Source organism: Amblyraja radiata, chromosome 3 (genome assembly GCF_010909765.2).
Source record: "Amblyraja radiata isolate CabotCenter1 chromosome 3, sAmbRad1.1.pri, whole genome shotgun sequence".
Lineage (NCBI taxonomy): Eukaryota > Metazoa > Chordata > Chondrichthyes > Rajiformes > Rajidae > Amblyraja > Amblyraja radiata.
Genome location: NC_045958.1, coordinates 113,468,540 through 113,493,758, shown reverse-complemented (window position 1 = coordinate 113,493,758; position 25,219 = coordinate 113,468,540). Strand labels below are relative to the sequence as shown.

Below are 25,219 nucleotides of genomic sequence, written 5' to 3'. Positions count from 1 at the left end.
TTATATCCAACCCTAATTTTTGTGAGATATTCGTCAATGAGTGGCCAATTATGCTGGTAATCGTGGCATATTGTGGCAAAGAAAGCATATGGTATGCTTGCTTTCGTAGATCGGGAAAGTGAGTACGAGTCAGATAGTCATGGTGCAGCTTTATAGGACAGGTTAGGCTGCATTTTGAGTACTGAGTACAGTCTGATCACCCCGTTACAGGAAGGGTGTGGAGGCTTTCGAGAACATGCAGAGGAGGTTTACCAGGATGGCAGCTGGATCAAGGGATATTAGCTACAAGGAGAGGATGGACAGACTTAGATTGTTTCCCCATGAACATCGAGGGCTGCAGGGAGACCTGATAGAAGTATATAAAATGATGAGAGACATAGATCGGATAGACAGAATCTTTTTCGTGGGATGGAAAAATCAGATACAAGCAGGCATAGCTTTAAGGTGAGAGGGGCAAAGTTTAAAGGAGACGTGCAGGGAAATTTTTTTTTTTAATTGCCTGGAACCTGTTGCCAGGGCTAGTGTTTGAGGCAGATACGATAGTGGCATTTAAGACACTTTTTGATAGGCATATAGATAGGCAGGGAATGGAGGGATATGGATTATATGGTCTTGGCATCATGTTCGTCACAGACATTGGGTGCCAATGGACCTGTTCTTGTCATGCATTGTTCGTATTCTTGTGATGTACTGTTCTATGATTTTATCGATGCACTGGAAGAAATATATGTAAATGTGTTATGTTAATCAAATTTAAAATTAAGTACAAATAAGTGAGCAGGTAGGTGCAAAGAAGAAACTTGTTTGCTTTTTTGTACGGTAATACGTAAACAGAATATGAAGTTCACGATGGTACATTATGTTCCTCATAAATGCCATGAAAAACATTGTTCAGATGCTGAAATATAGCCAAGCTGACTTCAGGTAACAGAATGTTATCATTTCATACTGCCAGATAAAGAATGTCACTGTGCACGTAATTTAAAAACCTTACTTACTCTGTTACTTGGAGTCTGCGGCAACTTCAGTTTCCCTTTTGCCATCAACATGGCATTAATCCTGGCGGCTGCTGCTGAAGCTGCATCCAATGCGTCTGATGAAGACTGAGAAGAATGGCTGCCTGGGAGTCCTCCATCTTGTGACATAGTGATGGAAAAATTGTTCATCTGGGAGTCTATTGACAAAGGAACCGATTCTGGGCAATCCCATTTACTACGGCGCCTAGAACAACAAAATTGCTTATTAATATTGTGAATATCACCTTTCAAACTCATATTTCCCCACTTTTGGCAGACCATCCAATCTAAAACAATAGGACTATCTGAAACCATCCAATCTAAAACAATAGGACGATCTGAATCCAAAAACATCTCATACATTTGTTTGCGTGTGTATTTGTTAGAAACAATCATGTACAGACGGATCTTGGGGTGTTAATTTGTGCAATGATAATCTTTTAGAGAAAGGAAAAAACAATGGTACATGGATGCTTGGGGGGAGGGGGGAGAGATCAGATGGGACACCTGCTGCAATCAAATAGTCAACATCTATTGTCAATCTTCGCGTGTGTGTGTGTGTGTGTGTGTGTGTGTGGGCGCGCGCGCGTGTGTGTGTCTGTCTGTCTGTCTGCCTGACTTGTGGCTGCCAGTCTTTAATTTGTTGCAACGCCAACACCAGACGCAGAATCGCCGAGATTTTTTCCATTTCGGTAGAGATTTCACTTTTCATTTCAAGTATCTACTCCTGATTTTACTTCGGAGTCACGTGAGTGACAACGTGAAGAAGGGCCGTCCGTCTGCGTGCGCGTCATTACGTCTGAACGCAACGCGCACGATGGACTGGCAGGCACTGTGACCTCCCAGCCGTCGGGATGGGCAGGTAAGCAAAGTTTAACTACATACCTGCGTTCTTTCGGGCTTGAAGCTTTTTGTAGTTTCAGAGCCCAGATGTCGAGGAGGCGGCCCGCGGGGATGTCGGCTGCCGAAGACCGCAGCATTCCAAGTAGCGGGTGACGGTCTTGTTCCCGACATTAGCCCCGACAGCAGAATCACAGGAGACTTTGCGGGGAACAGGAGCTCCAAGGTTGTCCTGCGGGACGTAATACCACCCGCAAGTCTAACAAACCTTTTGACTAAAATGAGTCCGGGGAAGAGGGATACCCTCCCTCAACGGAGAGCGTCTGAGGACGACTTCTCCCACATGGAGCAACTTATGGAGAAGTTGCTCCAACAATGATCTGCTCCGAAGGAGGGAGCAGTATCAGCACGGCCTAAGGCAGTGCCGGTGCCGGGAGCCTCGCACATGGGGCAGCCCAATGTCTTCCCCATTGGAGGGGGAACTACATATGGAAGAAACCACTCTGAATCAGAGTACAAAAGAAGAGGGGGGGAAACCTTCCCAGGGACAAGCAGAAGAAAGGAAGTAAGTAAGTAAGTTTACTTCTATTGCACTGTTTAAGTCAAACACCAAAATGCTTTACATAAAAGGAATAATAAGCTTCCATACAAACAACAGAAAATAAGTACTTCTGCAATCATCCAGGTTCCACTGGGTGCTTCCCTGGATGGAATCTAGCTATTGACAGCCCGGGTATTATGGAGAACCCGCAGGCAGCAGCACCTGTTTTCAGGGCTGCACAAATGTCTCCTGCTCTGAGGTGAGGAGCATTCATGGTCCGTTTCAGTCTGACCCAAAGCTAGAACCTCATTTAGGTCCACTGGAAGGGCCATGTCAGCACAGGTATCCTCAGGGGCCTGCGGCAGCACCTGTTTTCAGGGCTGCCCATGAATCTCACTCTCAGCGGAGAGGAGTGTGAGTGATCAGTAGGTAACTGATCTCGAATTTAAAGTATGAACATACTGAAGCACATGCATATGGCCTCAAGTGCCAGCAGTTGGCAGAATATCTGCACGCTACAATGCCGGCAAGGGAGCGCTATCAGCCGCCGAATCCTTTCTTCAGGTAAGACCAGAAAAAGGAAGCAAAAACTGTCGGACCAATCAAGGTACCAACGACAAGCAAATCATCAGTAGGCGACAACACACCCCACACCTCCATAGGGGTAAGCGGTTCACTGAATCCGGTGGTAGCTTGAAAGCTGGGCACGGAAATATGATCAGAGTCGTCTTTCAAGGCAGACTCAAAATAATGGCCAGAATTGTCCTACAAGGCAGGCTCAGTATAGTGAGGTTTTCAGACCAGACCCAAACAGAGGTCAGGAGAAACATGGAACCCACACTCCCTACCAGTCCTACTCCCAATCAAGGAGAGAAAAGGAATCCGCATCAGGGGCCTTTGGGCTTACCACAAGACCACCGGTAGCCATGGAGGTAGGTGGGTCTGGGTTTACTGAAACAAGGAATTGTGGACCAGTTACATGTTGGTAATTTAATCTTGTGTTCCCACCGCTCCCACCCTCATACTATCAAGGTCACATGGAAGTTCTAGTTTCTTCAATCTTCTTTTTATCTGTGATATAACACCGCTGCTTTGAAGATTGACGCGCACGCAGACGGACGGCCCTTCTTCACGTGATCGCTCATCGTAACTCCTCATAAAATCAAGATCAAACTTCAAACTGGTTAAGTTCTCGTTTAATCTTACTATTAAATTATGTCGTGTTTATGTACACATTTTTAATAAAATCCTTCTCCCCCCCCCTCCCCCCCCCCAAAAAAACTGCTTCTCACCCATAGAATGTTGGTGAACGTTCCATCGTGTGATGTCACAATGCCCAATGCTCACAGATGTCCAATCGGAATGGATCTATTTACATATGCCTTTGGAGCAGCCCCAGCCCCACCCCGCAGCCTGTGTCGAAGCGCGTCATCACCAGGTGTGGGAATAGAGAAAGAGGATTGGGGGTGATAGGGAATGGGGAACAGATGGACTGTCCCTACCTCTCCCCCTTCAACTCTCCCTCCCCACTCTTTCCCCTCTCTCCCCCCATCCCCCCCACTCCACAATCTTTCCCCTCCCTCCCCTACCCCATCTCCCCCCTCCCCCACACCTCTCTCTCCTCCCCCATCCCTCTCTCCCCCTCCCCCATCCTTCTCTCCCCCTCCCCACCCCTCTCTCCTCCCCCTCTCCATCTCCTCACCCCTCTCCTTCTCCGCCCCCTCCTCCTCCCACCCCCATCCCCCACCCCCTTCCCTCTCTCCCCCACCATCCTCCCCCCACCCCCTCCCCTCCCCCACCCCTTTCCCCCACCCCCTTTCCCCCTCCCCACTCTTCCCCCTCCATTCACACTCTTCCCCCTACCCCATCTCCCTCCTCGCCTCCCTCCCCCTCCCTCACACCTCTCTCCCCCTCCCCGTCCCTCTCTCCTCCCCTCCCCATCCCCCTCTCCATCTCCCTCTCCCTCCCACCTCCATCCCTCCCTGCCCCACCCCCTTCCCTCTCTCCCCCCGCCCCCTACCCCTGTCCCTCTTCCACCACTCCCCCTACCCCTCCCTCCCCACTTCCACTTCTCTCCCCCTTACCCCACCCCTCTCCCTCTCCATCCCCCACCTCTCTCCCCATCCATTCCCCCTCCCTCCCCTCCCCACCCCTTCCCCTCTGTCCCTCTTCCACCACCACCCCTACCCATCTCCCCCTCCCTCCCCACTCTTCCACTTCTCTCCCCCCCTCCCTCCACAATCTTCCCATTTCCTCCCCTACCCCATCACCCTCCTCCCCTCACTCCCCCATCCCCTCCCCACCCCTCTCCTACCCCTCTCCCTCTCCTCCCCTCCTCCCCCACCCCATCCCTCTCTCCCCCACCCCCCTTCTCCCCACTCTTCCCCTCTCTCCTACCCATCTCCCTCCTCTCCTCCCTCCCCCCTCCCCACACCTCTCTCCCTCCCTCTCTTCCCCTCCCCACCCCTCTCTCCTCCCCCCCCCCCCTCTCCATCTCCCTTGCCAAAGACATTCTTGCCATAGAGGGAGTACAGAAAAGGTTAACCAGACTGATTCCTGGGATGTCAGGACTTTCATATGAAGAAAGACTGGATAGACTCGGCTTGTACTCGCTAGAATTTAGAAGATTGAGGGGGTATCTCACAGAAACTTACAAAATTCTTAAGGGGTTGGACAGGCTAGATGCAGGAAGATTGTTCCCGATGTTGGGGAAGTCCAGAACAAGAGGTCACAGTTTAAGGATAAGGGGGAAATCTTTTAGGACCGAGATGAGAAAAACATTTTTCACACAGAGAGTGGTGAATCTCTGGAATTCTCTGCCACAGAAGGTAGTTGAGGCCAGTTCATTGGCTATATTTAAGAGGAAGTTAGATGTGGCCCTTGTGGCTAAAGGGATCAGGGGGTATGGAGAGAAGGCAGGTACAGGATACTGAGTTGAATGCTCAGCCATGATCATATTGAATGGCGGTGCAGGCTCGAAGGGCCGAATGGCCTACTCCTGCACCTAATTTCTATGTTTCCCTCTCCTCACCCCTCTCCCTCTCCTCCGCCCACCCTCATCCCTCTTTCCCCCACCCCCTTCCCTCTCTACCCCACCCCCTTCCCTCTTTCCCCCACCCCCTTCCCTCTCTACCCCACCCCCTTCCCTCTCTACCCCTGCCCCGTTCCCACTACCCCTCTGTCCTACTTCCACCACTCCCCCTACCCCTCCCTCCCCACTCTTCCACTTCTCTCCCCCTTACCCCACCCCTCTCCCTCCCACCCCTCTCCCTCCCAACCCCTCCCTCCCCCCACCCCTCTGACCCTCTTCCACCACTCCCCCTACCCGTCTCCCCCTCCCTCCCCACTTCCACTCCTCTCCCCCCTCCTCCTCCCACTCTTTCCCCTCCCTCCCCCACCCCTTTCCCTCTCTCCCCCACCCCTTTCCCCCTCCCCACTCTACCCCCTACCTCATCTCCATCCATGCCTCCCCCCCACACCTCTCTCCCCTTCCCTCTCTCCTCGCCTCCCCACCCCTCTCCTCCCCCTCTCCATCTCTCCCCCACCCCCTTCCCTCTCCCCCACCCCCTTCCCCTACCCCTCTGTCCCTCTTCCACCACTCCCCCGACCCCCTCCCTACTCTTCCACTTCTCTCCTCCCCCCCCCCTCTCTCCCCCTCCCTTCCCCTCTCTCACCCACCCCTTCCCCTACCCGTCCCTCTTCCACCACTCCCCCTGTCCCTCTCCCCCTCCCTCCCTCCCCACTCTCCCACTTCTCTCTCCCCCTCCCTCTCCCACTCTCCCTCCCCACCATTTCCCCTCTCTCCCCCCTACCCCTCTCCCCCTCCCTTCACACCTCACAGTGGTGTCGTCGGCGAACTTGATGATGGAGCTCGCACTATGTCCGGCTACGCAGTCATGGGTTTAGAGTGAGTAAAGCAGGGGGCTGAGCACGCAGCCTTGAGGAGCTCCCGTACTAATTGTTACTGCTTGTTCATATTCCATTGCTCATGAACAATACAGTGTAAAGTTAAGACGTATTATCAACCCACTAAAGCCCAGGTTCAGTTTAACACACTCCATTGATTTCATAATAAGTCGTGAAAATAAGAAAATCTTTGTCATTGTCATTATCAGTGGATACAAAATTGTTTTTTTTCCATAGAAGACAAGGGTATTTCACTGACAGGAGATCTGTGACTAGTAGTATTCCACACAGATCAGTGCTGGCACAGATCGATATATATATGAATCATATATATGTGGTGTGGTTAGTAAGTTTGCAGATAATTCAAACTTGTCTTGGTGAATACAGTAGATTGGTGAACTACAGAGAGCGAAGAAGGTATTAAAGGAGAAAGCAGCAAATAGAACAGCTGGAAAGGGTAGAGAAGCGACAAGCTTCAGAAGCGTCTAATCTGAACTAGTCACAGAATCATATGGCATGGAAACAGGCCTTTCAGCCCAATTTGCCCATGCCGACCAAGATGTCCTATCTAAGTTAGTCTTAGTACAAAACAATGGATCGGCCACATTTGAATAATGTGCAGTTCTGGTTGCCATATTACAGGAAGTATGTAGATGCTTTGGAGTATGATGAAGAGGTTCACATGTTAGAAACAAGGAACTGCAGATGCTGGTTTACCAAAAATGACACACAGTGCTGGGGTACGGCAACAGATCAGGCACATTTCTGGAAAACATGGATAGGTGACATTTTGGGTCAGGACCCTCTTCAGACTTATGCCAGCCTTCTACACTCACTGGACCTTATTTCCAACAGCTGGCACGACATCAACAGTCTTGACTGTGGACGACAGATGGCACAATGGGCTAAGTGTTCGGCTGGCAACCGGAAGGTAGCTGGTTCGAATCCCGCTTGGAGTGCATACTGTCGTTGTGTCCTTGGGCAAGACACTTCACCCACCTTTGCCTGTGTGTGTCCTTGGGCAAGACACTTCACCCACCTTTGCCTGTGTGTGTGAATGTAATTATGTGAAGCATTTTGGGGTCAATGCAAGTTGACTAAAAATGTGCTATATAAATAAAGAAATGTAATTTAATTTGACTTCTCCAGTCCCTTTATCTATTCCAATCTCAACCCCTCTGAACACAGCCCTATGGTCACTCAGCAATAATCCCAATATTCTCATTAACTCGCCGATAAGGGAGGTGCCATTGTAGTCTGGCTGATGCCACGAGTCAGCTCTCGAACACCTTCTCATACCTACCCCTTAATCATGAACACAGACGAACACCAGGTCATCATTCCCCAGACTATTTCCAATCTCATCACATCTGGAAATCTCCTCTCCACAGCCTCCAAATTTATGGATCCTAGCCCCACACTCACAACTTCCATCTCCTTCCTTAAATCCACAAACAGGACTGCCCTGGAGACCTATTATTCATGCCCCACAAAATTTATCTCCAAATACGTTGATTCAATCCTATCCCCTATCGTCCACTCCCTTCCAACCTACATCCGAGACACCTCACACACCCTTCAATAGCTTTCAATTTCTAGGCCCCCATTGCCACATCTTTACCATGTATGTCAATTTGAAGAAGGGCCCCCGAGCCAAAACGTCACATCCATTTCTCCAAAGACGGTGCCGCTGCCGTTGAGTTACTCTAGCATTTGTATCTTTTTTTCACCAGATGATATAAGAAGAAGCTGGACAAACTTGGATGGTTTTCACTCGCACTCGGACAACCTGATATAGAAGTATATGAAATTGTGAAAGGCATATATAGGGGATATAATCCCCTAAATTTAAAGGTAAATGTTTAAAGCTAGTGAGCAAAGCAAGTTTTTTTTAACTTCAGAGTTGCTGCAATCTTTGCACCATTCTGCTGTTTTGCATTCATCATCGTATTTTATCTATCATTATCATGTATACTGTGTACTCCATGAACTTCGTGCAAACAAGGAACTCAGTCCACACTGGTGTGTATGATAATAAATTAATCTGAATGCAAGTTTACTTTCACACAGAAAGTGGTAGATGCTTGGAATGCTCGGTCAGGGAGTTGGTAGAAGTAGATATGATACGTTTGAGTGGGATTTAGAGAAATACGTGAACCGGAAGGGAAGAGGGCAATGGACAATGTACAGGCATAGACACAAGATAGACACAAAATGCTGGAGTAACTCAGAAGGGTCTCGACCCAAAACGTCAACCATTCCTTCTCTCCAGAGATGCTGCTTGTCCCGCTGTGTTACTCCAAGTATTTTGTGTCTATCTTCTTTAGGATTGATTAGATTGGCATCATGATTGCCATGGACATAGTGGGCCAATGGGCCTGTTTGGTGTTCTATTGTAATGTTTTTTTCCCAATTACTTCCCCTGATCTTTAAGCATGTAAACGACCAGCAACAACATCACCTTTTCCAACCTATCAGTTTTCAGCACATTCGAAACATAGAAAAATAGATGCAGGAGTAGGCCATTCGGCCCTTCAAGCCAGCATTGCCATTGAAGATGCTCATGGCTGATCTAAAATCAGTACCCGGTTCCTGCTTTTCCCCATAACCCATGATTCCTTTAGCCCGAAGAGTTAAATCTAACTCTCTCTTGAAAACATCCAGTGAATTGGCCTCCACTGCCTTCAGTGGCAGAGAATTCCACAGATTCACAGCTCTCTGGTTGAAAAAGATTTGCCTCATCTCAGTCCTAAATGACCTACCCCTTATTCTTAAACTGTGGCCCCTGGTTCTGGACTCCCCAACATCGGAAACATTTTTCTTGCATCTAGCCTGTCCAATCCTTTAAGAATTACTGCACTCCCTCAATAACAAGAATATTATTCCTCGAATTAGACCAAAATTGCACACAATACTCCAGGTGTGGTCTCACCAGGGCCATGTACAACTGCAGTTGGACCTCCTTGCACCTAAACTCAAATCCTCTTGCAATGAAGGCCAACATGCCATTAGCTTTCTTCACTGCTTGCTGTAACTGCATGCTTATTTTCAGTGGCTGATGTACAAGCACACCCAGGTCTCATTGCACCTCCCCTTCTCCTAATAGAAACATAGAAAATAGGTGCAGGAGTAGGCCATTCGGCCCTTCGAGCCTGCACCGCCATTCAATATGATCATGGCTGATCATCCAACACAGTACCCTGTACCTGCCTTCTCTCCATACCCCCTGATACCTTTAGCCACAAGATCCACATCTAACTCCATCTTAAATATAGCCAATGAACTGGCCTCAACTACATTCTGTGGCAGAGAATTCCAGAGATTCACCACTCTCTGTGTGAAAAATGTTTTTCTCATCTTGGTCCTAAAAGATTTCCCCCTTATCCTTAAACTGTGACCCTTTGTTCTGGACTTCCCTAACATCAGGAACAATCTTCCTGCATCTAGCCTGTCCAACCCCTTAAGAATTGTGTATGTTTCTATAAGATCCCCCCTCAATCTTCTAAATTCTAGCGAGTACAAGCCGAGTCTATCCAGTCTTTCTTCATATGAAAGTCCTGACATCCCAGGAATCAGTCTGGTGAACCTTCTCTGTACTCCCTCTATGGCAAGAATGTCTTTCCTCAGATTAGGAGACCAAAACTGTACGCAATACTCCGGGTGTGGTCTCACCAAGACCCTGTACAACTGCAGTAAAACCTCCCTGCTCCTATACTCAAATCTGACACCATTCAGATAATAATCTGTCTTCCTGTTCTTGCCACCAAAGTGGATAACCTCACATTTATGCACATTATACAGCATCTGCCATGCATCTGCCCACTTACCCAACCTATCTAAGTCACCCTGCAGCCTCATAGCATCCTCATCGCAGCTCATACTGCCACCCAGCTTTGTGTCATCCGCAAACTTGGAGATGCCACATTTAATTCCCTCACCTAAATCCTTAATATATATTGTACCGAACCTTGCGGTACCCCACTAGTCACTGCCTGCCATGCTGAAAAGTTAATTCTTATTCTTCGCTTCCTGTCTGCCAACCAGGTCTCTATCCATGTCAATACCCTACCCCCACTACCATGTGCTCTAATTTTGCACACTAATCTCTTGTGTGGGACCTTGTCAAAGGCTTTTTGAAAGTCCAGATACACCGCATCCACTGGCTCTCCCTTATCCATTCTACTTGTTACATCCTCAAAAACATTCCAGAGATTAGTCCATGCTGACTTTAACCGATCCTGCTTTTCCAGATGCAGATCTTCCCCACTTACCGATATCAGGCTAACTGGTCTACAATTCCCCATTTTCTCTCTCCTTTCTTTCTGAAAAAGTGGGGTTACCCTCCAGTCCACAGGAACTGATCCAGTCGAGAGAACATTGGAAAGTGATCACCAATGCATCCAAGTTGGGAGGACATGGTACAGTTGGTGAGGCCACATTTGGAGGTTACGTTTTGGTCACCCTGTTATAAGACATATGTTGTTAAGCTGGAAAGGGTGCAGAGAAGATTTAGAAGAGGATGTTGCCAGGACTCAAAGGCCTGAGCTATAGGGAGAGGTTGAGCAGGCTAGGACGTTATAACTAGGAGTGCAGGATGATGAGGGTGGATCATGTTGAGGAGCATAGAATCATGAGAGAAATAGATCTGGTAGCTGCACAGAGTCATTTACCCAGAGTAGATGAATCAAGAACCAGAGGACATAGGTTTAAGGTGAGGGGGGGTGGGGAAATATTTAATAGAAACACGAGGGCCAATCTTTTTTTACACAATGGCTTGTAGGTATATGGAACGAGCTACCGGAGGAGGTAGTTGAGGCAGGCACTATCACAATATTTAAGAAACATTTAGACAGTTCATGGAGAGATTTGGTTTGGAGGTTTATGGGACAAACGCAGGCAAGTGGGACTAGTGTAGCTGGGGCATGTTGGTCGGCATGGACAAGTTGGACTGAAGGGTCTTTTTTCCACACTGTATGACTCTGACGCAGTCTGAGACATGTCAACTATTTTTTTTAAATAAAGAGTCAAAACATTTTTTAAATTCAGCTCAAGGCACAAGAATGTAGATGCTGGAAGTCTGAGCACAAAAAGTGCTGGGGGAACTGAGATCGTGCAGCATCTGTGAAGGGAATGGACAGGCAACATTTGAAGATAGGGTCCCAATCTAAAACATCATCTTTCCATTCCCGCCACAGATGCCAGGGCTCTCACTTTTTTTACCCTGTTGCCAGCCGGGCAACCTAGGCAGCTTTTTAGGTTGCCAAATGAGTTTAGGTGGTCATTTAAGACGGCTTGCATGATGTTTGTGATAATGTGCTCGGATGAAGTGTGTAGTTACCAGTCGGAATTATGCTCAATGAAGCATTCACATATTATTCTGCTTCAAATAAAGTCACAAATTATATATATTCACCAATCAAGACATGATATATACCACAATGAAATGCAGCGAAGTTATAAAACAGTATCTCAACTCTTTTTACACGTTGCAATTAATGCAATTTCTATTATTTCTTTCCACTTCCAAACAAAAATGCGGTTGGATTATTCAGCGTACGATCAACCTGTGTCAATAAATCCTGGACCATGATAACATATATGCTTAACCATGCACACTACAGATTGATGCAAGCATGTTTTCTGTGAAGGACCAAAAATTATCATGACATGGCCATAGCATGGGTCGTTATTGCTATTGGTACAGAAACACTCTCGCTTCCCACATAACTTATCCACAACAAAATATACAGGTTAAAAGGAAATTTCTAAAGGCAGTTTATGATAATAGCTGTTGACTATACCCATCTGACAGGTTAAACATTACACTAACTGACAAGAGATGGCCAAAGGACATAAGTGCAGCAAATGGTCTTTTGGTAATATGTTTAAACCTGTCAAAACACCACATTACTGGACATTCAGATTAGTATGTGTTGTGAACAGCAATGAAGATACCCAGTTTGCACGCACTAGATTTAAAAAAAATTATTGATAAACGCTGTTTCCATCATTCCCACTTCAGAATTAACATTAAAATTTTAACTGAAATATGTCCTGACCAAATTTGTGATGTATATGACCGACTATAGAAGTAAAACCTGGATAAAACAAATAGTTGTGAATGTTGCTCATTAAATAACTACAGTACTGATACTCCATATTAAGAGCATTGATTTGCCGTTAAAATGAATTCTGTAATAACATGTCAACGGTGGCAGTGACAATCAAACACTGCGGTTTTAATGTTTCACGTGTTCACAATTTAATTAATCCATCTTTATAGATAATACCAAATAATAACAAGGGCCTCCCCCTTCCTCCCTCCTCCCGGCCTCAGCGTGTGGGAGGGTTTGTTTTGAAAGCGTTGTCGCTGTTAGAGTAGCACACAGCGCCCGCTATCAAGGCGGGCGGGGTGCGGGAGAAAGAGGAGGTAGAGCCGCTGTCACTGCCGCTGCTGTGCGGGGCCTGTCATGCGCTCTGACCCTCCGTCACCACACCTAGTATCTTTGCCCCGCACTACAGCCGGCGCCGACACGAAACGTCACGTTCCTTTTCTCCAGATATGCTGCCTGACCCGCTGAGTTACTCCAGTTTTTTCGGTACAAACCAGTACCTGCAGTGCCAAGCCAGGCAAAATGACTCCGCATTTAGGTTGTCCGGCGGCATTTTAGGTGGTCATTGGCATCCGGGCAACCGCTAATTTCGAGCCCTGGATGCTGCCTGATCCGCTGAGGAATCCATTCCCTGTAAATCCTTGCACTTATCTAAAAGCCTTCTAAATGCCACTATCGTATCTACCTCCACCCCATCCCTGGCAGCATGTTCCAGGCATCCACACTGTGCAAAAAAAAAAACGTGCCACATATATCTCGTTTAAGATTTGCACATCTCACCTAAAAACTATGCCTTTTGGTCTTTGACATTTCCACCTCTGAAAATGTTCTCCCGTGGCTACCCTACATATGCCTCTCATATATACCTCCGAGGTGTCCCCTCAAACACCAATGCTTGAGAGAAAATAATATTAGTTTATCCAATCTCTCCTTATAGCTAATACTCTCTAGTCGAGGCAACATTTTGGTAAACCTTTTTTGCAGCCTTTCCAAAGCCTCCATATCCTTCCTGTAATGGGGCACAATACTTCAAATGCAGCCCAAACAAAAACCAATGAAGTGGCAACATAACATTCTGATTATTATACTTAATGCTCTAACCGATGAAGGCAAGCATAGCATCTGCCTTCTGAACCACTCTATCTACATGTGTTGTCACTTTCGGGGACCTATGAACTTGGTCCTCAAGATCACTCCATATACATCACTGCTGTTAAGTATCTTGCCATTAACTGTATACTTTCCCCTTACATTCGAACTCCCAAAGTGCAACATCTCATACTTATTCAGATTAAACTATAGCTATCATTAATCTGCCTATTTCTGTCGCTGGTCTATATCACACTCCATACGTTAAAGTTAGACACAAAATGCTGGAGTAACTCAACGGATCAGGCAGCGTCTCTGGATTGAGCCTGAAATGTCACCCATTCCTTCTATCTAGAGATGCTGCCAGTCCTGCTGAGTTACTCCAGTATTTTGTGTCTATCTTCAGTGTAAACCAGCATCTGCGGTTCCTTCCTACACACTCCATACAGTCTGTTTCACTGTCCACAACTCCACCGATTTTAGTGTCTGCAAATTTATTAATCAAACCATCTACATTTATGACCAAGTCGTTTATCTATATCACCAAAGTCCCAGCACAGATCCTCCAACAGTCACAGACCTCCAGTCAGAATAGCATCCTTCCACCAAACCCACCCTTTTTTGAATAAGCCAGTTCTGAATCCAAACGATCATCGTGGATCCCATGCATCTTAATCCTCTGAATCAACCTATCATAAGGAATTCATCAAATGCTTTACCAAAATCCACGTGGACAACATCCACTGCCCTCCCCTCAGTGAACACCTTTGTTACCTCCTCAAAAATCTATCAGATTCATGACACCATAAAAATGCATTGATATCAACACATTTCCACCTTTATATTCAGAATTCATGCATTAACAAACCAAATTAATGGATGATTTGCAATGCACTCCTCAATAAATAATGAAACAAAAAGTTAAAAAACACTGAAATGCAACCAAAGATCAGTGCATAGTGGAAAATATGTTACCTGAATGATAAATAACAAGTAATGCAAATAAATATAATTTGAGAAAAGCAGATCCATTTTTTTAGAATAAAGCAATCTAATGTTAGCATGCAATCAAATTAATATTTGAAATAATCTCAAATTGTTAGACTGGAATGACATTTCATAATCCCACATTATCCAATCTTATTTCCCATTGTTTACCATAATATAATTTTGTTGAATTGGTTCTGAAGTTTAATTCTAAATTTAGATAAGGTTTTGCATCATGGAAACAGTTATTTTGTCATACAAATTTTATCAAAAGAATTTTCATTCCAAGGAGCAAATAATTGTTGCCACTTTGAGCAAGATAATTCAAAGGCAAAATTCAACCAGCACCCGATCACAGGAAACCAATATTGAAACACTGTGGGCTTCGGTTACTATTTTTATTCCAGAATAACACACGTAGTACATATAATGTTTTTTTTTTTTGCTCGTCCATATTTTTAATTACCATAATCATAAAAAGAATCAGATCACCAACTTTAATCAATTCGTTCCAGAGTTCAAAGAGAGGGTTTGCATTTTCGGTGCTTAAATCCTTCACCCCTTTTAGTTGCAACACAATTAATTTCAAATATTAAGAAATATAGTAGAGCGGGAAATATAGAAGTTCATTCCCGTCACGCCTTTTAAATCTACCCCACTCTCGCCGTGTCCGCAAACTTTCAAATTCAAAGCTGAGTTAAAAACAGTGGGGATCACCCGGGGAAAATGGGCGAGGGTGTAAAAAAGGGGGAGAAATTCCCATTGCGCCCCTTTACCACCAACGTGCGAAGTTGGCGGCAGGTGAGAGAAATTAACCCTGGGACCGATTTTGATAAGGACACAAGGTAAAACCGTTTTCGTAGAAACAATGAACTGTAGATGCTGATTTACAGTTTTTTAAAAAGACACAACATGCTGGAGTAACTCAGCACGTCAGGCAGCGTCTCTGGAGAACATGATGGATAGGCGACATTTCGGGTCGGGACCCTACTATTCCTGCACTCCCGCCAGCTGCCCCGCCGCCCTCAAAAGCCGGGCCCGGGCTGTTTACTGGAGCAAAGACCCGATTCAGCTCAGCGCCTGTTTGATCCACTCGGCTCGGCCCGGTCTGGGCTCAGCTCAACTCAGCACCTGTTTGATCCACTCGGCTACTGGAGCTCAGAACGACCCCGGTCACCAGGCCCGGCTCAGCCTGGAGCCGACCCCGGTCACCAGGCCCGGCTCAGCCTGGAGCCGACACCGGTCACCAGGCCCGGCTCAGCCTGGAGCCGACACCGGTCACCAGGCCCGCCTCAGCCTGGAGCCGACCCCGGTCACCAGGCCCGGCTCAGCCTGGAGCCGACACCGGTCACCAGGCCCGCCTCAGCCTGGAGCCGACCCCGGTCACCAGGCCCGTCTTGTCCTGGAGCCGACCCCGGTCACCAGGCCCGCCTCAGCCTGGAGCCGACCCCGGTCACCAGGCCCGGCTCAGCCTGGAGCCGACCCCGGTCACCAGGCCCGTCTTGTCCTGGAGCCGACCCCGGTCACCAGGCCCGGCTCAGACCGACACCGGTCACCAGGCCCGGCTCAGCCTGGAGCCGACCCCGGTCACCAGGCCCGTCTCAGCCTGGAGCCGACACCGGTCACCAGGCCCGGCTCAGCCTGGAGCCGACCCCGGTCACCAGGCCCGCCTCAACCTGGAGCCGACCCCGGTCACCAGGCCCGTCTTGTCCTGGAGCCGACCCCGGTCACCAGGCCCGGCTCAGCCTCGAGCCGACCCCGGTCACCAGGCCCGTCTTGTCCTCAGGGCGACACCGATCGCTCGGCGCGGTCTCGGGCCTCGTGGAAGAGGCGTCATCGACGCACCAACAGTTTCAAACAACCACTGACTACCGCGACATGGTAAAGACACGGCGACCGGGGCCTCTCGGCCGACCTCCCGATCCCGCTCCCGCTCTACTCCCCCCCCCCCCCCCGGCCCCGCTTCCAGACATGGCGAGGCGGGTGATCGGGCCCCGGCCGGCCTGTCCTCACCCAGTCCCCATCCCGCCCCGGCCCAGCCCCGGCCCCGCTACATGGCGCAGCTCCTTACCCCGCGAACTGCGGCGATCCGGCCGCCATTGTGAGAGCGAGCGAGCAGAGCAGGGCCTGCGTCAGCGACGTGACGTCAGCGCGTCCTCCGGTCCGGCCACCTGGAACCGAGCCGCTGTTAGTCCTCCGTGCCGCCGCGCGGCGCTATGGGGGCGCCCTAGCAACCAGTTGGCAACAGAGCTGACAACAACCAGTTGGCCACAGAACATTTGCCTTGAACAACATCTCTCTTGATGCTAGGCACAAAATGCTGGAGAAACTCAGCGGGCGAGGCAGCATCTATGAAGAGAAGGAACTGGCGACGTTTGGGGTCGAGACCCTTTTTCAGACTCTTTTGATGCCTCGTTTTCACACCTTACCCTTCCTTATCTCTGTCTCCCTCTGCCCTGACTCAGTCTGAAGAAGGGTCAAAGAACCTGTTGTTGCCTGTTCCTCCAGTATCCTGTGTCTACCTTCGATGTAAACCAGCATCTGCAATAGGGGGGGTTGCACGTAAGGTCACTGGATCATAGGGCTTGATGCGCGGAGCCGCTCAATCCATCTGGAGGACATCGCAGCTTCCGGTATATGTTGTTAATACACGAAACGCGTACTTTCCTACCTGTTAAAAACCGCCAAAATGTTGAATTTTTACGCTGTAAAAAATTATGGAAATCGGGGTAAGCGTGAGAGACATGTACCCAACTTCAGAATTCCAAAAGTGAAGCGAAATGAAGGTAAAGAGAAGCGAGAGCTGAATGGACAACAACAGCTAAAGTGCTTGGCGAACATTGGCCGTGCAGATATCGAAATTGAAAATATTGAGAATTATCGCGTTTGCTCACTGCATTTCATCAACAGTAAGGCATTATTTGTGTTTTTTCTTGATTCCTTTGGTATCTAAAAAGTCTCAGAAGTGATAAATCTGTCTGTAAATTTTGCTTCAGAAGTGTTTTCTTTTTGTATGTAAAAACCCACTTGAGAACCATGGGCGATTTAAAAATTTCACAGCCAGATTTATCACTTCTGAAACTTTTTAGATGCCAAAGAAAAAGCACAAGAAAAAACGCAAATAATGCCTTACTGTTGATGAAATGCAGTGAGCAAACGGTCAATGTTCGCCAAGCACTTTGGCTGTTGTTGTCCCTTCAGCTCTCGCTTCTATCTACCGTCATCTCTCCTCACTTTTGGAATTCTGAAGTAGGCTAAATGTCTCTCACGCTTATCCCGATTTCCATAATTATTTACAGTGCAAAAATTGACAATTTCGGCGGGTTTTAACGGGCCCGCTACGCTGGAAACAATGGTCAGTGCGTATCTGCAGTTCATCGCGTGTACTCCAGTTGGCGTAGCATAGCAACAGTACGGGTCATGGGTCGTGACCCGACCGCCGTGCAATCTCCCTATTCCTTCCTACACACACAGCTGGCAACGATGGCTTCTGCATCGGCGAGACCAAGTGCAGGCACGGCGATCGTTTAGCTGAATACCTCCGCTCAGTTTGCCTAGACCTACCTGATCACCTGGTTGCTAAACACTTTAACTCCCCCTCCAACGGAATCCCACCACTAGCCACCTTCCCATCTCCATCCCTTTCCGCTTTCCACAGAGACCGTTGTCTCCGCAACTCCCTGGTTAACTCATCCATCCCCACCCAAACCACCCCCTCCCAGGTACTTTCCCCTGCAACCGCAGGAGATGTAGCACCTGTCCCTATACCTACCCCTTCGGTGACAGTCCTTTCACGTGAGGCAGAGCTTCACTTGCACTTCCTCCAACCTCATCTACTGTATCCACTGTTTCAGGTGTGGACTCCTATTTATCGGCGAGACCAACGCAGGCGCGGTGATCGTCTCGCTGAACACCTCCTCTCAGTCCGCCTAGGCCTACTTGATCTCCCGGTTGCAAAATACTTTAACTTCCACCTCCCATTCCCACTCTGACCTTTCTGTCCTGGGTCTGTCCACTGTCAGAGTGAGGCCCAGTGCAAATTGGAGGAACAGCACCTCATATTTCGCTTGGGCAGCTTGCACCCCAGCGGTATGAATATTGACTTCCCTAACTTCGTTACGCTTGCTTTCCCTCTCTCTCCATCCCTCCCCTTCCTAGTTCTCTGACCAATCTGACTGTCCCGCTGATTAAATGTCGTCTCTGTATGCTTCGTTGTCACATTCTCCTAGCTAACGATAATCTATTATGCATTTCCTTGAACTGCATCCCCTTTGATGTCTCATTTTCACACCTCACACTTCCTTATCTCTGCGTATCCCACTCCCCTGACGCTCAGTCTGAAGAAGGGTCTCGACCCGAAACATCACCCATTCCTTCTATCCTTAGATGCTGCCTGTTCTGTTGTGTTTCTCCAGCATTTGTGTCTATCTCTGCTGTAAGTCCTCTGTGTCCACCGCTTCCTGCAGTTACCCTTCCTTGTTGCATGTCACAGACTTCATAAAGTTTGGTGAAAGATACAATTATACTGAATCATGTTTAGGTTTTGTAAGTTACAGTATAGGAGCAGAACTAGGCCATTCAACCCATCAAGTCTTCTCTCAGTTTATGAGGATATTGGCTGGAAACTGTAGTTGCAAAGAACTGCTGAGGAAGAGTCCCGATTCAAAGTATCACCATTCCATGGTCTCCGAAGATGTTGCATGCTCCACTGTGTTACTCTGACACTTTGTGCCTTTTATTTGCTGCCTGATCCACTGAGGTCCTCCAGAACATTGTGTTTTCAGTGGAAACTAGCATTAGCAGGACTCTGCAACTATTCTGGAGAAGGGTTTCGGCCCAAAACGTTGCCTATTTCCTTCGCTCCATAGATGCTGCTGCACCCACTGAGTTTCTCCAGCTTTTTTGTGTACCTTCGATTTTCCAGCATCTGTAGTTCCTTCTTAAACACTGTGTAACTATTTATTACTTGCTGCATTTGTGTGCTAGTGTTTTGAAACAAGGAAAGCCAACGCACAATTGCAGTGGGTAATAGGGAAGGCTGATGGAATGGTGGCCTTTACATCAAGAGGGATAGAGAATACAAGTACCGGAGTCCTATCATAACTGTAAGGCGTGCTGTGAAAAGTTTGTAACCCATTAATTAAGAAAACACATTATTTTATCAGAGGTGGTTCAGATGACATTGACCTGCATGGAGATCTCTAGGTTTGGGGAGTCCTGTTTATTAAAGTTTAGAAGAATGAGAGCTGATCTTATAGATGCATGCAGATACAGCAGGCAGTGAAGAAGGCATGTTGGCCTTCATTGCGAGAGGATTTGATTTTAGGAGTAAACAGTTCCTGCTGCAGTTGTACAGGGCCCTGGTGGGACCGCACCTGAAGTGTGCAATTTTGGTTTCTTAATTTGAGGATGGACATTATTGCTATTGAGGGAGTGCAGCGTAGGTTCACAAGGTTAATTGCTGGGATGGTGGGAGTGACATATGATGAAAGAATGGGTCGACTGGGCTTGTATTCACTGGAATTTAGAGGGATGAGAGGATATCTTATAGAAATATATAAAATTCTTAAAGGATTGGACAGACTAGATGCAGGAATAATGTTCCCGATGTTATGGGAGTCCAGAACAAGGGGACACAGTTTAAAAATAAGGGGTAGCCCAGAGAGTTGTGAATCTGTGGATTTCTCTGCCCCAGAAGGCAGTGGAGGCCAATTCACTTGATGTTTTCACGAGAGAGTTAGATTTAGCTCTTAGGGCTCAAGGGATATGGGAAAAAAGCAGGAACGGGGTACTGATTTTAGATGATCAGCCATGATCATAGGGTTCAAAGGGTCGAATGGCCTACTCATGCACCTATTTTTCTATATTTCTATAAGATTATTAAAGAGCTATCCAAAATAAAGAACAAGGGACGGTGGTAATTAAAAAATGAAATTTCATCTCACAGATGGTTGTGAGTCTTTGGAGATCATTGCCACAAAGAGATGGTGGATAGGGGCTGGGGTTGGAAAGTCTTTGGCTGAGGTGGATCGATTTCTAATCAGTAATAAAATCATTGGTTAAGGGGAAAGGGCAAGAAAGCTGACTTAAGGAATCAGCCACAGAGCAGCATGATCCAATCACCCAGAGGCTAAATGGCCGACTGTCCGATGGTGTTATGCTCAAGTCATAGAGTGGTACAGCAGGCAAACAGGCCCTTCAGCCCATCTTGTCTTAGTTTCATAGCACAAGAACAGGCCCTTTGGCCCACAATGTTTGTGCCGAACATGAGGCCAAGACCAGCTCTTATCCACGTGCACATAATCGATACCCCTCCATTCCGTAACGTTTTCCAACTACTGCAGTGTTAAACTGTACTGATATACTTCTTCTCATTGCACTCCATTGAAGGACACCAATTCTATCTTCCAGTTTCTCCATTTCTGTTTGCATCTGATCAACTTTTCCATCTTTGGATCTCCCAAAACATCTTCTTTTGTTGTTAACCAAGGATTCCCTTCCACCATCGTTGGCAGGCCCCTTGACTTTATCTGCATCATTTTTTCTGACCATCTCTTTCCTCCACCCAACACACTCCACAATCCAGAGCCAGGATTCTCTTTGTAATCATCTTACAGTTTACCAGCCTTTAAATTATTTAGAACTAACCTTTACAGTTTCCAACACTTCCAATCTGATGTCACTTTCATCTAGAGTACCTTCCCTCGTCAGTGTCCAATGTAGACCATCCCCCTGGGACACTGTATTTCACTTCTCCATCTCTGCCAATACACACTCACTTTCCCATGTAACTGCAGGAGTTGCAATATCTGAATTGGAGGAGGCAGGAACGGGGTACTGATTGTGGATGATCAGCCGTGATCACATTGAATGGCGGTGCTGGCTCGAAGAGCCGAATGGCCTACTCCTGCACCTATTGTCTATTGTACCTCTGTCCATCTAACGTTTGGTGCATTCAGGTATGTTTCTGTTAACTATTCAGTATTTGCTGCTCATAATGAAGTCTCTTTTACATCAGGGTAATTGAAATCAAATCTATCAAAAAGTAAACAGATACTGCTGCTGCTGGAAACCTTACATAAAAACAGAAAATAATGAAAATTCACAGTGCCTGCAAAACTTTATGTACAACTACAATTTTCAATGGTTTTCATAATAAGTCTTTGAAGTAAAAAGTTAACTGTCTCTTCCTCCACAGATGTTGCCTGGCGTGATAAGAGTTTGCAGCATTTCTCTTTTTATTCCACAATTTCCAGTGTCTGTAGTTTTGTTTTTGCTTTTAAGTTGTATGCAGAACAAGTGGCTAAAAAACATTTTAAATTGCTCCCAGTTCAATAGTTTTATTGCAATACAAAACAGAGAAATATCAGGATTTAACTAGTGTGTGGTCCTGACCTGCCATTTACATAATTGGAGACCTTTAAACTATCTTTAATCGGGCTTTATCTCATACTAAATGTTGTACCCTTTTGTCCATTATCTGTGCACTGTGGACACTTGATTGTAATCATGTACTAGACCAAGTGCAGACCCGTTGGGTCTGCTCCCACAATGCAATATTCCATCACTCACCAGTTCACCCAACGCAACCCGTTCCCCCAATTCAATATTCCATCACTTTCTCTCTCCTGTCCACCCCCCCCCCCTCTCCTTCCTCTCCCCACCCCCCCTCTCCTCTCCCCCCTCCGATCCTCGGCACAGTGAAATAATGCGGGGGTCGGGGTCCAGGAGTGGGGTGGGGAATGAATCACCCCATGTGAGGGTCGGGGTTGGGGTTTGGGAGGGTTGAATCACCCCATGTGGGGGTGGGGGTCGGGGGGGGTGAATCACCCCTGTGTGGGGGTCAGGGTCCGGTGCCGGTGCAGCGCAGTCAGTGACTCTGGGTGGGCGGAGGGACCAGACTGTCCCCAATTCTGCTGCAGCTGATGGGGACGTCGCTGGGTTTTGTGTCCCCATGTGTCCGGTGGCCAGAACCACGGCCCCGCTCCACCCGGCCCCGTGTGTGGGCGCTGCCGACCCACAACCTGTCACAGTGCAGCCGCACAGGGGGAGACAGGGCGGCCGTGGACGGACAGTGCTGACCCCGGGGGGAGAGGGGGCTGTCCCGAGGGATCCGCTCCTTCGGCCGCTCACACCGGGTGGCTGAGCGTTCCTTGGTGCTCGGGTTCAGGGCGCTCAGTCACCCTCCAGCCCCGGGCAGTCGTGGGCAGTAGTGATGTTGGTGGTTTTTACCAGGTAAGAATGTACATGTTGCGTGTGTGGCACTACAGAAGGCTTGAGCGACTACGTGCGTCACGCCCTTTGACCTTATGACCTTCCGTGCAACCCCCCCTATTTAAATGCGACCCTCCCCTGACGTTACTCGAAGCTGGTGCCCGCCAACCCCCCCTCCCCCCAGTGTTGGGCATTGTGACATCACTTTGGAAGCGGGTTGAAAGATTTTCCATTTGAAAACTTGGTTTTGGGTACTTTTAAAATGCTGTAACTTGGGAAATATAGGTGGAAATGTGATGGGAAGATGTTTATCGCCACCACGGGAAATATGTGAGTAGGATGTGTGAAAATGGGAAGGCTGTGGCCTTGCGTTTGGAAGAAGATAGGAAAACCAGATTGACACAGAGACACATCTTGGGCACATGTGGGCACAAACAAGACGAAGACTTTTAGTTATATAGAGATAGTCTTTTCTTTGACTGGATAGCACGCAAACAAAAGTTTTTCACTTTACTTCGATGCACTTGACAATAATAATAAATAAACTAAACTGAACTGAAACAAAGTTGGAGGAAAACATTGACATGCAAAGCCAAAAGCCGTGGAGGGAGGAAATAAAAGGCAGTGAAAAAAACAAAAAGGAGTTGTTGATATAGAGGGTAGGTCTTGAGGAGATATACGTGGGAATGGCAGAATCCTTAACTGAATGTTGAGTAAACTCAATGTTGAGTCTGGGAGTCTATAAGAAGCCTGGTCGAAATTTGTAGTACTATTCCTCAAACTTTGCTGGTATTTTCTCCTGCAAGGATTGATCTAACTCCATTTTGAAAATTGTCATATTTCGCCATTCTGTGAGGCGGGAGCTACATGCTGAGTAATTTTCTTTTCATGTTGCTGTTGTCAATCGCCTTTAAGTTTGTGTCCTCTCATTCGTGATGTTTACATGAATGAAAACAGTGTCCCTCTGTCCACAATATCTCAGTAGTTTCAATGTTCTATCAATAACAACCCAGATTCCCCACCTCATTATAGGCGACACAGTAGTGCAGCTGTTGGAGCTGCAGCCTTACAGCATCAGAGAACCGGGTTCAAACCTGACCTTGGGTGTTGTCTGTGTGGAGTTTGCACATTCTCCCAATGACCACTTGGGTTTCGTCCAGGTGCTGGGGTTACATAGACATAGAAGCATAGAAAATAGGTGCAGGAGTAGGCCATTCGGCCCTTCGAGCCTGCACCGCCATTCGATATGATCATGGCTGATCATCCAACTCAGTATCCAATCCCTGCCTTCTCTCCATATCCCCTGATCCCTTTAGCCACAAGGGCCACATCTAACTCCCTCTTAAATATAGCCAATGAACTGCCCTCAACTACCTTCTGTGGCAGAGAATTCCACAGATTCACCACTCTCTGTGTAAAAAATGATTTTCTCATCTCGGTCCTAAAAGACTTCCCTCTTATCCTTAAACTGTGACCCCCAGTTCTGGACTTCCCCAACATCGGGAATAATCTTCCTGCATCTAGCCTGTCCAACCCCTTAAGAATTTTGTAAGTTTCTATAAGATCCCCCCTCAATCTTCTGAATTCTAGCGTGTACAAGCCGAGTCTATCCAGTCTTTCTTCATATGAAAGTCCTGCCATCCCAGGAATCAGTCTGGTTCCTGGGGGTTTCCTCCCACATCCCAAAGGCATGCTGATTTATAGGTTGCTTGGTCTCTAAATTGCCCCTAGTGTGTAGAGAGTGGAATAGAAAGTGGGATAACCTCAACTTAGTGTGAACTGGTGATCGATGACCGCTGTGGATTTGGTGGGCTGAAGGGCCTGATACCATCCTGTATCTTTCCATCAATCATCACGTGATCTTCATCAGCATGTCTCAAAACATTAGGGTTGTGAAAGTAGGGCAAAGATTGGTCTTGTGGAAGTAAGGAACAGTGATATAATATTGTAGCTGAAAGACCTGTAGGGGGAGCTCCTACAGTGTCAATAAACAGTATTGAATGAAGGTACACAAAAATGCTGGAGAAACTCAGCGGGTGCAGCAGCATCTATGGAGCGAAGGAAATAGGTGACGTTTCGGGCCGAAACCCTTCTTCAGACTTGGCCCGAAACGTTGCCTATTTCCTTCGCTCCACAGATGCTGCTGCACCCGCTGAGTTTCTCCAGCATTTTTGTCTACCTTCGATTTCCCAGCATCTGCAGTTCCTTCTTAAACAACAACTTATTCACAGTGCCTCTAATATAATCTTACTTTATCTAATAATATCACAGATGAAGAATATTTGGACTAGGCTACAATGCTGTCTCGCAGAGAATAATCCCATTGCTCTAATGTCCCCCTCTTTTTCCATGTACCCCTGCAATGTACTCCCTCTCATACACACCCATTAATTCCCCTTTGATCTTTTTTTTTGCCAGTCAATTGGCAAAAAAAACGTATTTTACAGTAGCCAATTAGCCCATGGGCAAGCCTTTTGGATGTGGAAGGAAAATGAGTTGCAAAGCAAACATGC

The 25,219-nt window shown here is 47.3% G+C and overlaps 1 protein-coding gene across 3 annotated transcripts in view; it reads right to left on the bottom strand.

Moving 5' to 3' along the window:
• khdc4 (KH domain containing 4, pre-mRNA splicing factor) overlaps positions 1-16,652 on the bottom strand; it is a 62,178-nt gene extending 45,526 nt beyond the window's left edge. For all 3 annotated transcript variants that reach the window (XR_004411499.1, XM_033018612.1, XM_033018613.1), the window contains exons 1-2: positions 16,564-16,652; positions 999-1,221 (exon numbers count right to left, since the gene is read on the bottom strand). Coding sequence is in view for 2 of the 3 variants with exons in the window: in XM_033018612.1 (XP_032874503.1) it covers positions 999-1,221; positions 16,564-16,592 (252 nt within the window). In the remaining variant the exon portion in view is untranslated. The remainder of the gene's footprint in view (positions 1-998; positions 1,222-16,563) is intronic.
• Between the last annotated feature and the right edge of the window lie 8,567 nt (positions 16,653-25,219).